Source organism: Pocillopora verrucosa, chromosome 8 (assembly GCF_036669915.1).
Source record: "Pocillopora verrucosa isolate sample1 chromosome 8, ASM3666991v2, whole genome shotgun sequence".
Taxonomy (NCBI): domain Eukaryota; kingdom Metazoa; phylum Cnidaria; class Anthozoa; order Scleractinia; family Pocilloporidae; genus Pocillopora; species Pocillopora verrucosa.
In genome coordinates, this window is record NC_089319.1 from 4,606,106 (window position 1) to 4,625,515 (window position 19,410).

Consider the following 19,410-nt stretch of genomic DNA (forward strand, 5'->3'; position numbering starts at 1 on the left):
CTGTTTGCTTTGTTTTCAGGCTCCATGATAGATTTGATGAGATGTGAATTCCAAGATCCTTAACTTATTTATTTATTTATTTATTTATTTAAGGATTTGTACAAAGCATGACCGAAGCAAAAACAATAGGACATAAGTTCCCTACTGGGTTCAACTCCAACCCAACCCCCTCCTAAAATAACTAAATAACAATGGGAAAAAAGTGAACAGAAGACAAAGATTATGGAGACAGTGAAATTGGAAGGTGAAAAGGAAATTTAAAAAAACTTGTATTAAGTTATATGGAAAGCTGTTGTGAACAATAATAACGATTATGTTATAAGTACTTGAAGAATTATCTCAGTGCAATGATGTGGCATCAATTAATTAATGTAATTGTACACAGTTCCAATTAGGAGAACAAAACATTGAAGAGAAGCTGTGAATGCTAATCTCTCTCTGCATTTTTACCCTTAGGTACTTCACCCCCCATTGTGGTACCGACCACTGGTCAGTTTGAATTATTTTTGAAGTTACTGTAATTGAAATGTTGCTCATTATGTTCAGCTTCTACCAGTAAGCCAAGTAAAAAGTTGTATTGTCTTGCAAGTTATCAACTATTTAATGTTCTTCATGTTTGTTGAGTTTTTCCTTTTGTTATTGGGAAAAGTACCCCGGCGCTTTTAAGTGGATTTAGTTGATCTACCCTTAAAACTGTTATCAAACCACCTTGAAATGAATAAAAAGATGTGGGACTTACTACTTTCAGTTGTTTTTGCTGACGGGTTGAAGTCTAGCATGGGTTCCAGTTTGAGTTCAGTTCCACCTGACATGCTCCAAGAGAAAAAAGAAAACAACATAACAAATCACTGACTAGTTGTTTTGATGCATTGACATTGAAGAAGTGGAAGAATTCATCTGTGCGTTAATTGGCCAAAAAAGCTGTAGGAGTGAAGTTATGAAACTTCAGGAAAAGAAACGAGAAATTAAAGCTTCTGTTTTTAAATGAAGATAATCTACAGTGTACATGTACCTACTTGTATCTTTAATGCAAGTTGGTATGCCTTTTCCTAACTATTAATTAGTAGAAATAGTAATATCTCTCTGCATACCTTTGTTTATAGGCTTGTTGCCTCTTCCTGGATTTTCCACCTTTGATCTTGAAGAAAAACTAGGAAAGCTATGTGAGGAAATTCGAATAATGGAAGGTGAATAAAAATGTGCTGTTAAATTAAATTTTGTGGTAAAACTAAACCAAGAATGCCTTTAAATACATTTAGTTCTCATTCAAAATATTTGTTTTTTAAAGGAAATTTCACCCAATTTAGTTTTCCCTCACTCTGTGTTTTGCTAGAAGGGAATATTAAGATGGTAGAGGCTGAGGATGGTGAAACAGTATATAATGATAAACTAAGTTTTTTCGTTGTTGATCTTAAATTATGCCTTACAAAACTGACAATGATGTAGTTTAGATAGATTTTGTACATCATATACAATCAGTTAATCACATGTTGGTTTGACCTGTTATCGTGTCGCTATTAAAAGTAACACCATGAATTTCACTTTGTACCCTACCCCTGAGGGTTGACTCCCATTGCTATGGACACCCCTGCAGGGAGATTAAATGTCTGAAATAGCCAAAAGTCTGTAATAACGGGGTGTGAGAGATAGGAAATTGTTTTGTTTCTCAACATATGAAATAAAGTCTCTAACATGGCCTCACAAACGGGAAAGAGATCTGGCCGTAAGCAGGAAATTCTCATGTTCACACCCTGTTGAAGAATGGTTTCTCTTTTTTCCTTTTTCATAATGTCGCTTTATAGTATGTTAGTTAGGATTTTGAATGAAGCATTAAGTGTCTGTTATAGCAAGAGAAAAAAACAAGTGAAACTTCGTGCTGAGGGGCTTGAAAGTGTCTACATTTCGCTAAAAGGAAGAGTCCGTTTTAAAGGGAATTTATTTCGTTTCTTCATGCTTTTCCCCAGGGGCTGGCTCTTGTTTGTAGTGGCGAGGTGTCTGTAATAGTGAGGGGTACGCAGGGCGAGAGTAAACTGTATACTAATCCAAATTTGGCATTGTTTCACTCTCTACTTTAGCTAAGGATGGTATTGAGTCGGCATGTGGTAAAAATACACAATAGTCGTTTTCAACGATGATCGTGGAGTTATAATGAAGAACTAACACTGTTTTACTTTAACATGACAATAATTTGCTGTTTGCACAAGTATATCTGTTGTTATCTTTTATGTTTAAAGTCAGACACTGAATTTTGAAAAGCTCTGTATACCTTTGCCCCCAGGTTCTCTCCATTCTCTCCCCACCACTTCTCTTAAGGAAAAGCTAAAGCAAGTATTTGGGAAAAGTAGGATGCCGAGAACGAAAAAGCTAGAGCCAGTATTTGAGGGGTTTGGGATGCCGAGAATGAAAGGTGAATAGAAAAATTAATATATTGTCACTTTTTGAGAGAAACTGGTACAAGAATGCTAATAACTGTCCATAAAGTTTGCTTAGGTTTAAAAAATAAGCTAAAAATATTGAATAGGTAAAAACCAAACATTCTCGAAACCAGGTCATCATCAGGGTGATGATGACCTAATGTCAAAAATGTTTGCCTTTTATATTTTTCAAATATTTTAGTCATGTAAATAGCTCAATGCCATGAAATGAATTCCTATTTTTTTCAGGAGACACTTTAAGAGAAATTATTCCCTATCTGAGATATTATCCTTTTTTCTGTCCTTACTTTCATCCAAGAATACTGTGGAATGTTCTCAGCTGTTATTCAGTACTTTAGTTTTGTTAAGGAAAATATTTTCGATTCAGTTTTGTCTCTTAATCCACAACTTCAGTTAAAGGAAGTATTAAATTAGCTGTGGCATGTGATAATGAAATATTACTTATAGATAGGTTATTTCACAATGATATAATGGCAAACATGCATCATTGTTATCATGCTTTAACTTTTTATATCAGGTGAGGCACTTACTGCCAAATATATTTCTGCGTACCTTTGCTCTCAGGTAGTTTTCCTGTCCTTGATCTTGAGAAAAAACTAGCTGAATTGCGCATGGAGCTTCAGAGGCTCAGAATGGAAGGTGAATATAAAATGTTTATTGATTCATTATCAGAGAGAAATAAATCCAAGAATGCTATTAAAGGCTTTCGCCCTTGTATCGAATCATCACTTTTCAAGGGAAATTAATCCTTATTAAAAAGAACCTGTTATCTGATTTTATTACTATTGATGAATGCTTCCACTCCTTATTCAAATTATAAATTTTCAAGGGAAACTATTCCTTAGTAAAGATGATCCCTCTTCCTTTATAATTATTAAGTGAGATAGTTATCTAATACTTTCAGTTCTTCACATGAGCCTAGTACAATGTGAAGTGTTTGTTAAATGCCTGTTTTTAACCATTTATGCGAGGTAAGGCACTGAATGCTAAATACAGTGTATCTCTCTGTTTACCTTTCCCTTTAGGTACTTTTCCTCCCCCTGAACTCTTTACTGCTGATAAACTAAAACAACTTGAACAACTTCTTTTGATACTTCAACGAGGAGTAAGAGTAATTGTGCTATCACATGACCCCCACACAATGTACAGTGCTAGTTAAATGCCTGTTGTTAATCATTTATGTGAAGTAAGGCACTGAATGCTAAATACAGTGTATCTCTCTGTTTACCTTTCCCTTCAGGTACTTTGCCTCCCCCTGAACTCTTTACTGCTGATCTTGAAGATGAACTAGAACAACTTGACTATCATATTTTTGAAAGAAAAAGAGAGAAAGGTTAGTGAAACATGCGTATTGGCTCCGTTGAACAGGGCAAACGAAATATGGAAAGTGATGCAAGGAAATGGTTATACTAGTATTTCAGGCTTGATTTTTTAAGTAACAAGCTGAAAGGTGAAACACTTTCTCTGAGTTTGTTATAAAGGGTTACTAGTATTTTCTCTCAAATATCTCAGCCCTGCATGCAACTTGCAAAACATCTGCGCTGCTCATTACATGTTGAAGCGTTGAATAATATGTATTTACTCCATATTTAATATAACCCCTCCTCTTATATAATGTTACCAACCAAGAATGGTGTTTAAAAATTCTTTAAACCTTTTTGTTGTTTACTTCTTCTCTCAGGTAGTTCACCTCCCCCTGTTTCCATCATTGAAACAGCAACTAGACTACGCCAGGAACTTGAGAAAGTCAAGATGGAAGGTGAATAAATAATGCACATTTAGAGAAAAAACAATTTTAGTAGAATGCTATTAGACACTCCCACTTCTTTATCGAAGTATCTTTTTCCACGGAACTCCTGCACGTGCAGTCTTTTTCTGCATTAATTATTAACAATTGCAATGCTCATTAGAGGCCTAAGATATAAATTACATTACTACATTGGCACCCAGCACTTAGATGGAGACTGTTTTCACGAGTGGTAAATCCTAGCAATCCAGCAATCAGCCGTCATGTAGAAAGGAGACAACCTCATATTGCACTAGAAAAAAATATTGTAGAAGAAAAGAAACAAAATACCCGGCAAAAGTGGACTTCTTTTTAGCACGTGTTAAAAAATAACTAGCTTCTTAGGATAAGCTCATCCTGGTCTTAGAAACTTTCAAATTTTGGTACATATGCAAAATTACAGGTACTGTCTCATGTTATGTGTAGTTTCGTGGTGCGCGCTTGCAGTCCTCGGGATTTGCACGTGCATCAAGTGCGCGGTACTGTCGTGAATCTTGGATACAACTCTAGCATTTTATCAGAGTGCTTAGCCATTTTTAATCGTATCCATTTACAACCTTGATGTGTTAAGGCCCCGCAAGCATCAAATTGTGCTCTAATTCAGAACAAGGTGTACACATGAAGTTTGTAAATTGAGTTTGTGTGTCGAACGTTGAGGAGCCTTTGTGTAAGCCACCTCAGAGTTACGATGACCACATCGCGCTACCAGAGGTTATTAGCTTTACCATATTGCTGCTTCAATAGTGCATGTAGTACTAATGCATGTCAGTGAACTGTAATACATGTAGGAGGGTCTCAATGGGGCTAACTGTTAACCGTAATATAGCAAAAACATTTTGCTGTTATTCGTAAAAATTTACGAATTTCAACCGTAAGTCTTAACATAACATAACTGTTTATTCACAATTCAAATTTTAATGAAAAGTAAAAAGGAAGCAAAAGAGGTTACCTATTTCAAGTTTGTCTCCTAAAATAATTAAAAATTGCAGTAAAATAGTTAAAAATTTCCTAAAACATTAGTAAAATGGCGTCTGACTCTGTTCTTGAAAATGTTCGGAGTTTCTGCCTCTGCAACTTTTTTAGGTAAATTATTCCCTTCATTGACTATATTTGCACAGAAAGAATACTTAAAACTGTTTAGCTTTGCGGGCAATGGTTTAAGTTTATGGCGGTGGTTGGTTCTTAATGGTCGAAAATCATGTGCAAATGTAAAATACTCAAATAGGTGTAGCTCGTTAAGACTGTTAGCCGTCTTAAAGCACTCAGTAAGCGCAGAAAATAATCTTCTCTGATGTAGAGTTAGCCATTTAAGGACCTTTAAGCTTTCTTCATATGACATATCTCGGGCAATGTTTCTGATTGCATATCTAGGTGTTCTGCGTCGTACTTTCTCTAAAATAGCCGAATCCTTTTTGAGGTGTGGAGACCACACTGGAGAGCAGTACTGAAGTATTGGACGTACTAAACTCATGTAAAATTTCGAGAACAATTTAGGATTCCTGGGGCCCTTTGTTCGACTTATAAATCGGAGCACGCTGTTTGCTTTGTTTTCAGCCTCCAGGATAGATTTGATTTGATGTGAATTCCAAGATCCTTAACTTATTTATTGATTTAAGGATTTGTACAAAGCAGTACCGAAACAAAAACAATAGGACATGAGTTCCCTACTAGGTTTAAGCTCCAACCCAACCCCCTCCTAAAATAACTTAATAATATAAGTAGACTAAATAGGCTGCTTAACAAGTGCACGCAACAAGGGTATTTACCCGGCGACATTTAGGACAAATTATTTTAAAGGTAAGAAAGTAGTCTCCATCAAAAACGTTGAAAAGTCTCTTGAAATAAAACGACTTAAGTTTACGCTTAAAAGAGTCAATAGACTCAGCCTGCCTAACATTATTTGGTATATTGTTTCACAAATTTGCTATCCTATTAAAATAGAAGTCCCGAAATGTTGATGTATGATTTTTATTAATCTTAAAGTTCAGCCCTGAGCACGCTTGACGCATCTGACTCTTAACAAAGGAAAAATAGTAATTAAATGAACAAGTTAGATCAATATAACCATGAAGACATTTAAAAAAGAAAACTAAGTCGAGATATTCAAGCCAGTAATTAAGCGGCAATAACTTCAGTTTGATTAAGCGATCCTCATAAGATAAGTTACTACTATTTCTTTTTAGTATAAAGCGTGTAGCTCTTTTTTGCACATTTTCAACTAAGAATAAATTGCTGATAACAGACTGAGGTGCCCATAATTGAGAGCAATAGCAAAAGTGCGAACACACTAATGAACAGTAAAGACGCAACGGCGGAACACTGCCAACAATTCCTGCGCAGCTCCTTCTAATAAAGCCCAGTAACCTATTTGCTTTAGCAACTATCACGAGTATATGATCCTTCCGAGAGGTGTCATTTACGAGCACTACCCCCAAATCTTTTTCAGTAGAGACAACCTCCACATCTATACCATTTATACTATAGCTACGATATGAACTAATACGCTTCCTAGATATACGCAGATTACTGCACTTTGTAGGCTGAAAATACAATTCATTTGACAAGGACCAAGTTGTAAGTGAAACTAAATCCTGCTGCAATTTCGAAAAATCAACATCATTATTTATGATCCTATAACATCTAGAATCGTCAGCAAACATAGCCAGCGTCGCACTATTAATTACATTTGGCATGTCATTTACAAATAATAAAAAGAGAATCGGTCCTTGAAGTGACTCCTGGGGTACACCTGACCCAACGCCAGTCCAATTACTGAAAGTTCCATTTATAACCACTCTTTGACGCCTTCCAGTTAGGTATGAGTAAAACCAGGCGAGTAGGGGATCATCGATTCCAAACGTTTTTAGCTTCAACACGAGCTTTGCCGGGCACACAGAATCGAAAGCCTTGGCAAAGTCCAAGTTAATTATGTCTGATTCTAGCCCGCGGTCCAGTGCATGACCAATATCATAGAATACTTCAATAAGCCGAGTAACGCAAGACTTGACCTTTTGAAAACCATGTTGAAAAGGATACAAGATCTTCTTAACGTGAGAGACAAGGCGCGAGGCCACACACTGCTCCTGAACTTTAGGGATCACTGGAAGTAACGACACGGGGCGATAATTTTCGACACACTCTCCTTTCCCTCAACTATAACGTTAGATTACAAAGAGTTAACCAAAGAAATGTTTCTTTTTAACTCCTTAACAAGAAAAAGTTAGCCCTAACATGGCCAAAATTTTAACCGTTAGCCGTAAAAGCCATCGCCCCATCGAGACCCTCGTGTAGCTCGTGCATTAAAGAACTTTTGCATGAATGTTCCATGTCGGAAACGATCGACAAAACGTGTTGGTGGTATCTTTAAATGATAAATTTAAATTTGATCCCAAGCTTGTCCGTGATCTTTCACAGTTAATGACAACATTGACTCTTGCGTTGTCTTTTAAGTAGTTCCTCATTTTAATAATTTCTCTGAACTGAGAATGTGACCTTAAGTACTAAAATAGTTTGTGTCTTTTTGTGTCCTTCATGATAGCATTAGAGAACGCCATGTATCCGACCATTAGATCAGGACTGGCGAAGTTTGATGTCAGCTTACCCGGGGAACTCCAGAAATATGTCAGCAAGTTATTAAATGAGTCAGCCAAACTTCACTTCCGCAAGCAAGGTACTTAACATTGTTAAAATAAGCTTGTATTGGCTTTGAAACATATGTCCAGTTATCTATATTCGGTGGTAAGATTATTGAGAAATGCTGGGTTTGTGTAATGGTCAAGGAATTTTTCTTTTAACCCAGATTTGTGATCTAGTGTTGGGTTCTTTTCATTCTCAGTAGACCTGGTACCTTAATGTAATCATCAAATGAGCTGCGCGGTCTAATGCCCGTTCCTAATAAGAAAAGAAAAGATTTATAAATAAACCCCTTTATGAAGGCCATGCGCGGTTGCCCTGGCAGGGGCATTAAAAGCTGCGGGGCCAAGCGTGCGTCCATGCGAGAAGAAAGTTGAATGAGTAGAGCGGCGTTCATGGAATAAAAATCTGATTGACTGAGTAAGATCAAGCTGGACCCACATGACCCTACTACTCATTCCATAAGTGCATAGAATTCTGATGTTAAAGCTGGTCGCTTATGTGGTGTAACTTTAGTACTTTATGATCGTGTTTTCAAGAAAAGACATCTCTTTCCATTTATCAACACTAGTACTTCGTTGTTATGTTTGCAAAGTGAAAACAGTTTTTTTCTCTTGTGTTCTTGAAAATGTTCTGAAACTTTAAAACCAGATTTGGGAAAAAACAACGACAGCATGCAACTTTTCTCGCACGCATTTTCGACTCTAAGAGTTCTAGATTACTAGGGAGGGGAAAGATAATATTGGAATAAAACTTTATAACAATGATTTACACCTTCGCAAATGATTTGCTGACATTTTAAGACTTCTTGGAAAACAAAAAGAAAAAGGGCCTAGCTTAATGTTTTTGGTATCGCACGACCTTTATTGTTCATTCTGTCCGTCTCCTTGTTTTCCCAACTGGTTTCCTTTTACTTGGGATGATTCAACAATAAGTCGAAACACGGAGACTCGATTTTTTCTTGTTTCCAATTTGTTTAGGTATTTTTTGTCAGTTTTTAGACAAAAACAATGTAAAGGTAGTTTTTTTCGCTGTAATGTTTTCAAGTAAAAATTAATATTTCTTTTGTTTTAATCCTTTAGTACTCCAACCACCTGGTGTCTTTAAGGAATTACGAGAAGCAATGGATAAAGACGAATTGAAAACATTCCTTGCTATTCACATCAGAGAAGGTGCATGGCAGGTGGTGCTGCCGTTTACGGATGAGCTCCCCAGGGTTAAACTACCATGGGACTGGTGTGGTATCATTCATAACGAGGACGAGGACGAGGAGGTGTCTTATGAAGTGATATACAGTTCGACTTCAGGCATATTGAATGGGTGGCCAACAGAGTACGACCCTGATTTGATAACACTGTGTAAAGCGATCACCAACAGGGATTGGAAAGTAACCAGATTAATTCTCTTAGGGAGTTGGATATCTGATGAAGGTTTGAAGAACTTGAGTACAGCGCTTCCTCAGAGTGAACTTTATAGCTTGACACTACATGGCAAAGATTTACAAAGTCAAGGATTAAAATACCTGTGTGAAGCGCTGATCAGTAGTGACTGCCACTTAACCAGCTTAAACGTCAGTGACGATAAGTTTGGAGACGAAGGAATCATGCACTTGTGTAACGCGCTAACCAGCATTGACTGTTCATTAACCAGCTTAAACGTCAGTGACAATAAGTTTGGAGACGAAGGAATCATGCACTTGTGTAACGCGCTAACCAGCATTGACTGTACATTAACCAGCTTAAACGTCAGTTTCAATAGGTTAGGAGACGAAGGAATCGTGCTCTTGAGTAACGCGTTAACCAGCGTTAACTGCAGATTAACCACCTTAAACGTCAGTGATAATAGGTGGGGAGACGAAGGAATCGAATACTTGTGTAACGCACTAACCAGCATTGACTGTACATTAACCAGCTTAAACGTCAGTGACAATAAGTTTGGAGACAAAGGAATCATGTACTTGTGTAACGCGCTAACCAGCGTTAACTGCAGATTAACAAGCTTAAACGCCAGTTACATTCAGTGGGGAGAGAAGGGATTGAAACACTTGTGTGATGGACTTACCAGCAGTAACTGTGTGTTAACAAAATTGAAAATCGGTTCTATTAGATTAGGAGATGGAGGAATCAAAGAATTGTCTGGAGCTTTAACCAACGGATTCTGTACATTGACAAGTTTAGACATAAGCAACAATAAATTTGGAGATGAAGGAATCAAGCACCTGTGTAAGGCCTTGACTGATACCAACTGCAAACTACGGAGCTTAGACTACCACGGAAATCGGAATGTAACTGATAAAGGCAGAAAATATTTGTCTCAAATGTTAACTGGTACTGATTGGGAAGTTAGAGGAGCACAACTTTCCCGTTCAACTACAAAGTAGACCAAGTAACAAGTCAGAGTCACAGAGACCTGACAGATTCCTCCTGTTACGTTTCGCTTGTCATGAAATAAATTCCATTTTTATAAATGACAACTTAGAGATTACTGTTCAAGGTGCGTAATTAGATAACTGACCTTCTAGTCACTATCACTTGTTGAACGGAGTATTAAAAATGACCAGCAGTGAGGCAGTCGAAACATCGCGATCAAGAGTTTAGAAATGACTCGGTATCATGACTCAAACGATTATTAAACGTTCATTATTCGATAAACGAACTTCACTGTTTAAAAAAATAGACTACAAATGCAACTGCAATTTCGTATAACGGGTCTGTTGGCAATAATGTTATACCTTTTGTGACAAAAAGTTTTGAACTACAGGGAATTGGTTATACTGGTGATTTAGCTGTAAAAAGATGCCAAAAATATTAAATTATATTTTGGTAACCTATTCAATGAATGTCGTTGTTTTCTAAAAGAAAACTTTTAAAAAGTCTACATGAATTAGTGACGTATAAATAAGTAATAAGTAACAACATATTCTCAATATTTATAGGCTTTCGTATTTTTAGTGGGTAGACTCCAAGGGTATAATGTTTAAGCTTAATTGCAATACACTTGAACAAAAAGGAATGTTTTGTTCTGCCTTGTTCGTTTTCGAAGCCAAATGTAGGCGTTGTACAACCAATTGTATACTCGTTCAAATGAGTTTATTTGGACTTTACCTAGTAAGTCATTTACGCAAAGCTTGTACTCTAACTTGTAATTTTTTTTCATCCTAGCTGATGATTTTATGAAGAGCAGAGTTATGTATTACTCTAAAATTACATACTAATGATAAGAAAGTGTCTTACGGGTTACGTAGTCCTTATAATGTATAATCTCTTTTTCAATTTACTATAATAGTTCAGAATGTCGTCTGATTGATAATATTTCAAGGTTCCAAAATCTCATATTTTACATATATATATTTTATATTTTGGAAAGAACCACACTAAACTGCGAAGTATGTTAACCAAGGACATTAAATATGTACAAGGACTGCTGTTGAATTCGAATGTAATAAATGTTGTTTTTTTTTTCAATCCTCGCTTTTACTGAATCTGTCAACAAAGCCTTAATGAAGGGAACACGAGCTGGAATACACGTATCCGTTTTATTTGGACATGAAGGTTCATTTCCCGTTTGTATTTGGCCGAGAATGAATAGAAGTAACTCCCTCCCTGGTCAAACGCAAAACTTTAAATGGCTTGCGCAAGAGCCTGGTTCAGGGCTCTTTGTGGGAAAGTGTTGAGTAATTTTGGAAGGCAGGAACACTCTTTCATAAAACCAACTGCTTGGGCTTAGCCTTAGACTTCCCTTCGATCCTCTTGAAAATTAACTGACAATAGAGGTCTGTAGTTCTCCAATTTGATTTGGGCTCCTCTCATGGAAAGCAGAATAACACCGAGCTGTTTTCAAAAATTAAACAAACAAACAAGCAGCTACATTCCCGGCTTTCGGAATGATACCTAGTTTGAATGAATTATTAAACAAAGAGTATAAGGGTGAGGCTAGGGAGTTAATGCTACATTTAAAGGTTCTTGCCTGGATAAATGTCGTCGGGGCTGAAGCTTCTATGGGCTTTTAAGAGTCTGTCTGCGAGAGGACCAGTTAGGCGTGACACATGTCATCTCACCGATTTCTCTCAAACTTTCACAGCTTATGAGAGTCACTAAGTTATTCAAGAATCCACAGTGGTTCAGGCTCCCGGCTAATCCTTAGGGTATTTGAGCCCCCACATCAAATGCCTTCCAACGGATCTCTCTCACACTAACAGAATGCGTGGATCTTAATCTTATTTTGTCCAATGGTTGTTTGATACCTTAAGGAAACAATTCCTTAAAGTTGGGGTAATTTGATATAACTTCTGCCAATTTAGAGCAGTTAAAAAAGGAAAAAATTAGGGTTTTTTAATCGCAAATATCTCCAATGAGCAACATTGTATGGCAACAAACATTGGAAGGAAGTATTGCAAGTGCCCCCAATTTCGGAATCAAGACAAGACCACAACAGCGTGAGCTACGTCCCCTTCTCTTTACGAAAAGTGCGTGGGTTGTTTAACGTCCCTTGCCAACCAGTTATGGCAACTTGGGGCTGAGATGCTGCCACATGAAACCTTCCAACATCCTTAGATGACTAGCTAGGTGGCTGAATCCCATAGAAAACCGTAGTAAAAGCTGTTTCCTTCAAGTTTTGCTGCAAAAACTTTTTAAAAAAAAAGTATGTATTGTAGAATCGTTTTTTGTGGTTTTTGCGTGCGCCCCTCTATCGCGTCCTATTTAGGTTTAAAAAAATTTTCGAATTTTCGACACTTAGTGGCCATATATAATGAAATTCGTTTTGATTGAGTTTGTTTGAGCCGGAAGGGAAGAAATTTGGCACTCGGTCATGGCGCACGGACGTCGTTGCGCTTGGTCCGTCATGACGTCGACTCAAATATTTTCCGTCCGGCCCTCCCACTCAGGAAATAAGTAAATATTTTTTTCTGATGGAAATTGTGGAGAACTGTGTTTTTGAGACTGTCCCATTTAAAAAAAGCTCTTTTCTGTATTTTACACTTTTCAAGCTCTCGTCCCAAAAGATTCAAAGGAAAGTTGTTCAAAGCTTTGACGCCCACCATCCTGTACCTCTTCATATTTTGGAAAGAGTCTTTTTGCAACAGTGGCGTAGTCTATCGACGTATTTTAAAATTTCCTCTGCTGCGTTTTTACAATTACCATCTCGGACTTAAAGCTCTACCTCAACTTCACCATCCGCGCGCTTGTTGACTGCGACAGAAACGTGCAATGACCTGCCCATAATCCCAAACCATTTTCTCTGTATTTCCTGGTAACCAACTAAGGAGAATTTTAAGGCCAAGTTCATAATTACGAGCACTTGGTTATTGGCCAGGTTCTTAATAACAGTGCAGCGTCTCAAAGAGCTGCTCTGGGGATGTGCGCTATCCAAAATGAAGGGTTTAAGATTAGGAAATGGAGAAAACTTGTTCACCAAGGAGGAATAACTTTCATTTATCCAAATTGCTAGATATTTAAGCAGGCTATTAGCCTTTAGTAAGGCCGATCTCCTGAATGGAGTTGTAAGTGCCTCCTTGGAAGATGAATATACGAGCAATACGTCAACAATGCCTTAGAGATGGAGACGAGATTTCAAATAAGGAAGAGAACTAGAAACTTCTTACCGGTACAAAAAGATTTTTAAAAGTGACTGTCAGATAATGTTCTTCTTGTGAGTAACCTATAGAATCATTGGCTTCAGCGTGAGTAAAAAGAGGCGTTTATGCTGTTAAAAGGGACTAATAATCAAAAATGGACCGAGTAAGACCCTTTATTAAAAAAAAAAAAAATTTCAGAAACCTCTCCCTGCCTTAGTCTAAAGAAATCGGAATCTTGATAGATCTTTTACATCTGAGAAGCCAACCTCACTCGTCAGAGCTAAGTTTTTTTTCCTTTTTTGTTTTGTGTTTTTTCAATTAAAGGTTAAATGTAACAGGAATAACTGTTCAGTAATGTACCTAAAATTGGATAAAGCCTTCTCAAAATTATGGCGCATCGAGTAAAATTATAATAGGTGTATAAAGTGGTTCATTTGTGTAAATTACATTTGGCAAACGTCGCTGTCAACTGCCGACGTCCATTACTCAGTTCGGTAATGTTTGATGTATGATAAATACATACATTTATGAATCATTTTTTTCCAAAAGATTGTGTCAGCGTCACACAATTTCTATGATAAGAGGCTTCTTAGCTTAGTAGCCTTACATCTGTTGTTTTTAGACATTAGTTCCACAAAAACTAGCGTCGGCGATCCCATTCTCAAATTGAAATTGAGTGACCAAACATTAGTTTATCAAAATTGCATAAATTAACGTTAGAAGTCACGTATTTTAGAGGGAAGTGATCACGAATCTTTTACAGAGGCCAGAAATGTTTTGCCCACAAATTTAGTGTTAAGGTAGGTCTTTGCTGTGATAGTATGTTTCTCGTCATACAATGTTGCTCATTGGAAATATTTGCAATTAAAAAATCCTAATTTTTTCCTTTTTGGAATAGTTGCGTGACACAGTTAATGATTAACTGCTCTAAATTGGCAGAAGTTATATCAAATTAGCCCAACCTCATGGTTTTGGTTCCTTAAGGTTCAAACAACCATTGGACAAAGTAGGATTAAGATCCATCGCATTCTATTAGTGTGTGAGAGATTCGTTGGAAGTGCATTTTTCCAGCTAATTTTAGCTTTTACCCAGGGAGTTGATGTGGGGGCTCTAATACCCCAGGGATTATCTGGGAACCCGAACTACTGTGGATTCTTGAATAATTACTGACCCTCATAAAATCCTATTGTTCTCTCTCAGCATTATATCGGCGATTTCAGCCTGAGAAAGTATTCATATTCAGTCAAGTCCAACTGTCTGAGGAAAACGGTGGCGGTCCTTTTTGGTAGCAGGGAAATTATCAGGGGTAATCCTAAACGCGCTAAAACGTTCAATATTGCAGTGGGCTGGCTGCACTGCAATATTTTTAATAATGCAGCCTGCTTCCAGCAATATTTTTAATATTGCTGCATGACTGTGGTATTTACTTCGTTACTTTTCCACTCAGTAATTTTTGAAAATTCGCGAATGTCCGCGCATAATTTATGATGAAGATCTGAAGTTAAAAAGTAAATGAATACACCATGAGAAGTACCATTCCAGGAGACGTACAGACGAAAACATTTTACAGTTTATTTAGGGCACATCTGACAATGACAGTCTTTCTCACTTGTAAGAAATAACAATTTTCGTACTGTGAGTACTAATTACAACTGACTGATTATAATCTTCGCTCTGGTTTTCGTCTAAAACCTTTTCGCTTAACCCCTGTAACCCTGTTTCTTCCCTTTGTCCATCATATTTTTGCTCAACATCATTGTTAAACAGTTTTTCATTTTTTCCTTGACGTCTATTTCTGCCCTCTTAGGAGTCGCTCCCTGCAAGATTTCACTTGCTTTCCTTTTAAGTGTTGATGAGGTACACTTATACTCCCTAACCCCATCACATGATCGGTGACCAGTGGTTTCTACAATAACTTGTTCTGGCACACCACCTTCGTACAATCGTGTGGCGCAACTTCGTCGAAGGGCAACGGCAGCGGCATTTTCCGACCTCTGGCTCTGCGTTATGAAAATGGCAGATTCGTCTTCCGAAGAATCCTCCATCAAGCTTCAAAACAGTAGCAACTCTTTGCCTTCCAACAAACAACTCAAATAACCAAGTGCATTGCGTTAATATACAATGCAAATAACGTTTGCATGAAATTCAATCACACACCTGAAAGATGTGGAAAGTTACATAATCTTTACAAGGATTTAACAATGACTAAATTCCGGGAAATGAAAAGGGTTATGTAATTTGTATAACTACTAGACAATACGTGCTAATTGCATTGTTGGAGAGAGAAAATAGTAGGAATTCATGAGAATCAATGATTATATCATCTTTGCAAGTAGTTAACAATGGCTGAATTGGGGAATGAAAAAGGATTATGCAATTTGTATTATTACTGGACAATGCTTGCCAATTGCATTGTCGGTGTACCAAAACATCAATATGAAGGGGCGACTGAAATCGTCGATGTAATGCAGAGAGAGAACAATAGGATTTTATGAAGGTCAATAATTATAATAGTTAATTAATTCGGTTCGCAGCATTATTGGGTATAATGCAGGCAGCTTCGGCCTGCGGCCTCAGCTGCCTGCATTATACCCAATAATGCTGCGAACCTCAGTAATTATCTATTAAATAACTTAGGTGAGATGGCATGTGTCACGCCTACCTGGTCCCCTCTTGGACAGACTCATAATTCCAACAAGAGATTTTTAACTTTAATGCATTTGATGCCTGCACGAAATTCTTTGTCCTATCAACTTTCAGGAAGTTAAGAGGATAAGTCAAATTTTCCGATATGAAATATCGATTGAAACTATTTGCGATGGTTTTTTGATCAGTCAGAGTATCTGTACCAACTTAGAGTATCTCAAGGTCTTTTGTTCAATTTTTGCTGTCGGCTTCCTTTGCAATCTTGACACTTAGTTGTTTAAGGTAATCTCAAAGCGCTTGGTTGAATGACGTAATTTTTGTTCTATTATTCAAATGTTGGGAACGTTAATGCATTAAAAGTCCTTCCCGTTATAATATTCTGGCTCAGTATTTTGCTTTTTTTGAAAACATCTCTTGATATTCAAATCACCAATTTGCCGAGGTATTTTTTGTGGTTTGTCAGATTTGAGACAAAAGCAAAAACAAAAAACTCTGCAAAGGTGATTTTTTCGCAATTATGTTATCAGGTAAAATACTGATATTCTATTTATTTTAATCATTTAGTACTCCAATTGAAATTATAACTATATATATACAGCTTGACACTGAATGACATTGGTTTACAAAGTCAAGGATTAAAACACCTATGTGAAGTGCTGATCAGTTATGACTGCTGTTCAACCAGCGTAAACATCAGTGACAATAGGTTAGGAGATGAAGGATTAATACACTTGTGTAACGAGCTCATCAGTGTTAACGGCAAATTGACCAATTTGACCGTCACAGGGACTTTTTTGGAAAAACAGGATTAAAACACTTGTGTGATGCACTGATCAGCACTAACTGCAAGTCAGTAAACAACTTAAACGTCAGTTGCAATGAGCAAGGGGAAGAAGGAATAACGCTCTTGTTTACTTTGCAGACCAGCAGTAACTGCATATTAACCAGTTTAAATGTCAGTCATAATAGATTAGGAGATAGGGTATTAAAAGACTTACCTGAAACTTTGACCAACAAGAACTGTGCATTAACGAGCTCAGACATCAGTTACAAGGAATTAGGAGATGAAGAAATAAAGTACTTGTGTAAAGCCTTAACTGATACCTACTGCAAACTACGGTGCTTAAACCTACGAAGAAATCGGAATATAACAGACGTGGGCAAACAGTGTTTGTGTGAAGCGATAACTGGCACTGACTGGGAAGTCAGAGAAGGCCTGCTACTTTGCCATTCCCCTTAAGTCAGAGGCATAAAAGCTCGGATAGTCTCCTCTCGTTACTTATCGCATGTCAATCAAAATGTAATTTTTATGAAGGATAGAATTATTGTTTGACGCTTGTTTTTTGATTGGATAAATAATAGTTTGGTAGGTTATCTCAAGTTATTGACTCCCCATGAATTGTCGATCAAACTGTGTATTCTAAACGACTCTCGGTGTGGCAGACAAAACGTCGCCATCAACAATTAATGGCACCGTTAGACAAACTATTTGGGGGTACATTAGAATATTGCAGAGCCCTAAGGGGGATTAGGTAAATTTTATTGTGACACAATCAAATTCAAATTCCTGCGATCCCCCTAAAGGTAATGAATAATGACCAGTCCTAAAGACTTGTGTAGATTGATAACTGTTCAGCAAGTCTGAGACTCAAAGTCCCATCAAAGACAAGAGACCTACTTGTTTACCGGCGACTCTGTCCTGATGGTTGCTACTGATACTAATAACATTAAGCAAATTGCAGATCACCTAGTGATCTGCTGTAACTCTGTTGGATTTAAAATTTTTGCCTCAAAATCAAGACTTCTGTAAACCCTTGGGGTCTAACCAGTCCGACTACTCTGACTAATCCGACTAGTCTGAATGTTATATCTAGTCTAACTTGTATGATCGGTCTAACTCCTGACTGCCAACACAGCGGATTCGATGCCGACACCAGGAATGACATTTTAACATGCATTTTGTGACGATAGGTTTTCGCCCCAAGACTGGAAAACTGGAGGACTGAATCTTCGCGGACGGGACAACAACAACTGGGGGAAATAACTCTGTAGAGACGACTTGGCAGCGAGAACGGAAACTCGTCACGATTTCCTGGTACACGGAGATCTACTTCGAGCGAGCTTATACGGACGTCAAGGATAAGACAATCTTTGGTTCCACAGTACTTTTATTCTAGGTCAGGCCAACAAGCGACATGACCTCTAGCATACTCTAGTTTGTAATCATCAAAGCTGTACAAGGTACTTGCTTAAGAAGTAACTGGTGCGAAGTGCTATTGTTACACAAATCGCAATATTTGGATAAGGACACAAAGGAGCGGGAAAAAGTCTCTTTGAAGTTAAACGAAAACTACTCAAATATTCCATCTGTTTCTACGACGGAAAGTATCTCAAAATTAAAAAGACGGATGCAATAAACTTTAGGCCATTAAAGTAGGAAACCTAGGTGCGAATTTACAGCTCTGGTATAGAAAACAATACCTATCTTAATTGCAGTAGCGCAGCTCAGGAAATAAAAACGAAAAAGCAATTAAAAGTTTCTGCTTATTTATACAAGATTGGTTTGGAAACCATCGCATGAAAAGAAATTAGATTTACGAGTATAAACTCAGCTGCTATCTACCATGAAAACCAATGTTTCCAGAAAGACCATTAACACTTATATTTACCTAAAAAACCCATGTACTAGATGACAAAAGTGCCGACAAGCAGGTGCATAGTAAAAGCGAGTAACAACAAAAATCCATTCAAAAGCTACTGTGGTTTTTTTTATGCATTTTTTGATTTATTAAAATGAAAGGACTTGAAATGGTTAAATGTGAAAGTTTACGAATGAATATGTATCGAATAACACATACGGGAAAATCAGTAAATTTTCCCGTAACAATTTAATCTTAATTAACTTGACTTAAAAATAGATGTAATGAATTGTAGACCATGAGACAAATTGCATGACTTGAGTAATGGAAGCTGGATTGCTCACTTGATCTCTTCATTATATTTTCTTTGTATCACTTAGATTATTTGGGACACCCCTATTCAGGAAACACAAACTTTGGTAGGAGATGAACTTTATTCGTGTCTCACGAGGGAGTCACTTTGGATGTTGATCGCAACGTTGATGGTGTTCCCTCATATCATCATTCCCTAACACCATCTAACAACCGGAATAATATTAATAATGAGGATCGAAATGCACCAATAGCAGCGAACCAACGTGCTAAAAATAACGAAATGTAATCAATCGACCTCATCGCCTGATGAAGACTAGCAGTATTGCAGTCGAAATGTCGCGATCAACATCCACAGTGACAAGTGAGAAAACGAATAAAGTT

At 37.3% G+C, this 19,410-nt stretch overlaps 1 protein-coding gene across 2 annotated transcripts in view; it reads left to right on the forward strand.

Moving 5' to 3' along the window:
• Positions 1–19,410, forward strand: part of LOC131792876 (uncharacterized) — a 70,314-nt gene that overhangs the window by 16,595 nt on the left and 34,309 nt on the right. Inside the window, exons 12-19 of one of the 2 annotated variants that reach the window (XM_066170858.1) lie at positions 457–489; positions 1,104–1,187; positions 2,279–2,407; positions 3,000–3,074; positions 3,676–3,768; positions 4,117–4,194; positions 7,760–7,891; positions 8,937–10,327. The exons of the other annotated variant lie outside the window; for it this stretch is intronic. Of the exons in view, the coding sequence (XP_066026955.1) occupies positions 457–489; positions 1,104–1,187; positions 2,279–2,407; positions 3,000–3,074; positions 3,676–3,768; positions 4,117–4,194; positions 7,760–7,891; positions 8,937–10,234 (1,922 nt within the window). The 3' untranslated portion in view covers positions 10,235–10,327. Of the gene's footprint in view, positions 1–456; positions 490–1,103; positions 1,188–2,278; positions 2,408–2,999; positions 3,075–3,675; positions 3,769–4,116; positions 4,195–7,759; positions 7,892–8,936; positions 10,328–19,410 lie in introns of those variants that run through there. 2 annotated transcript variants of the gene reach the window in all.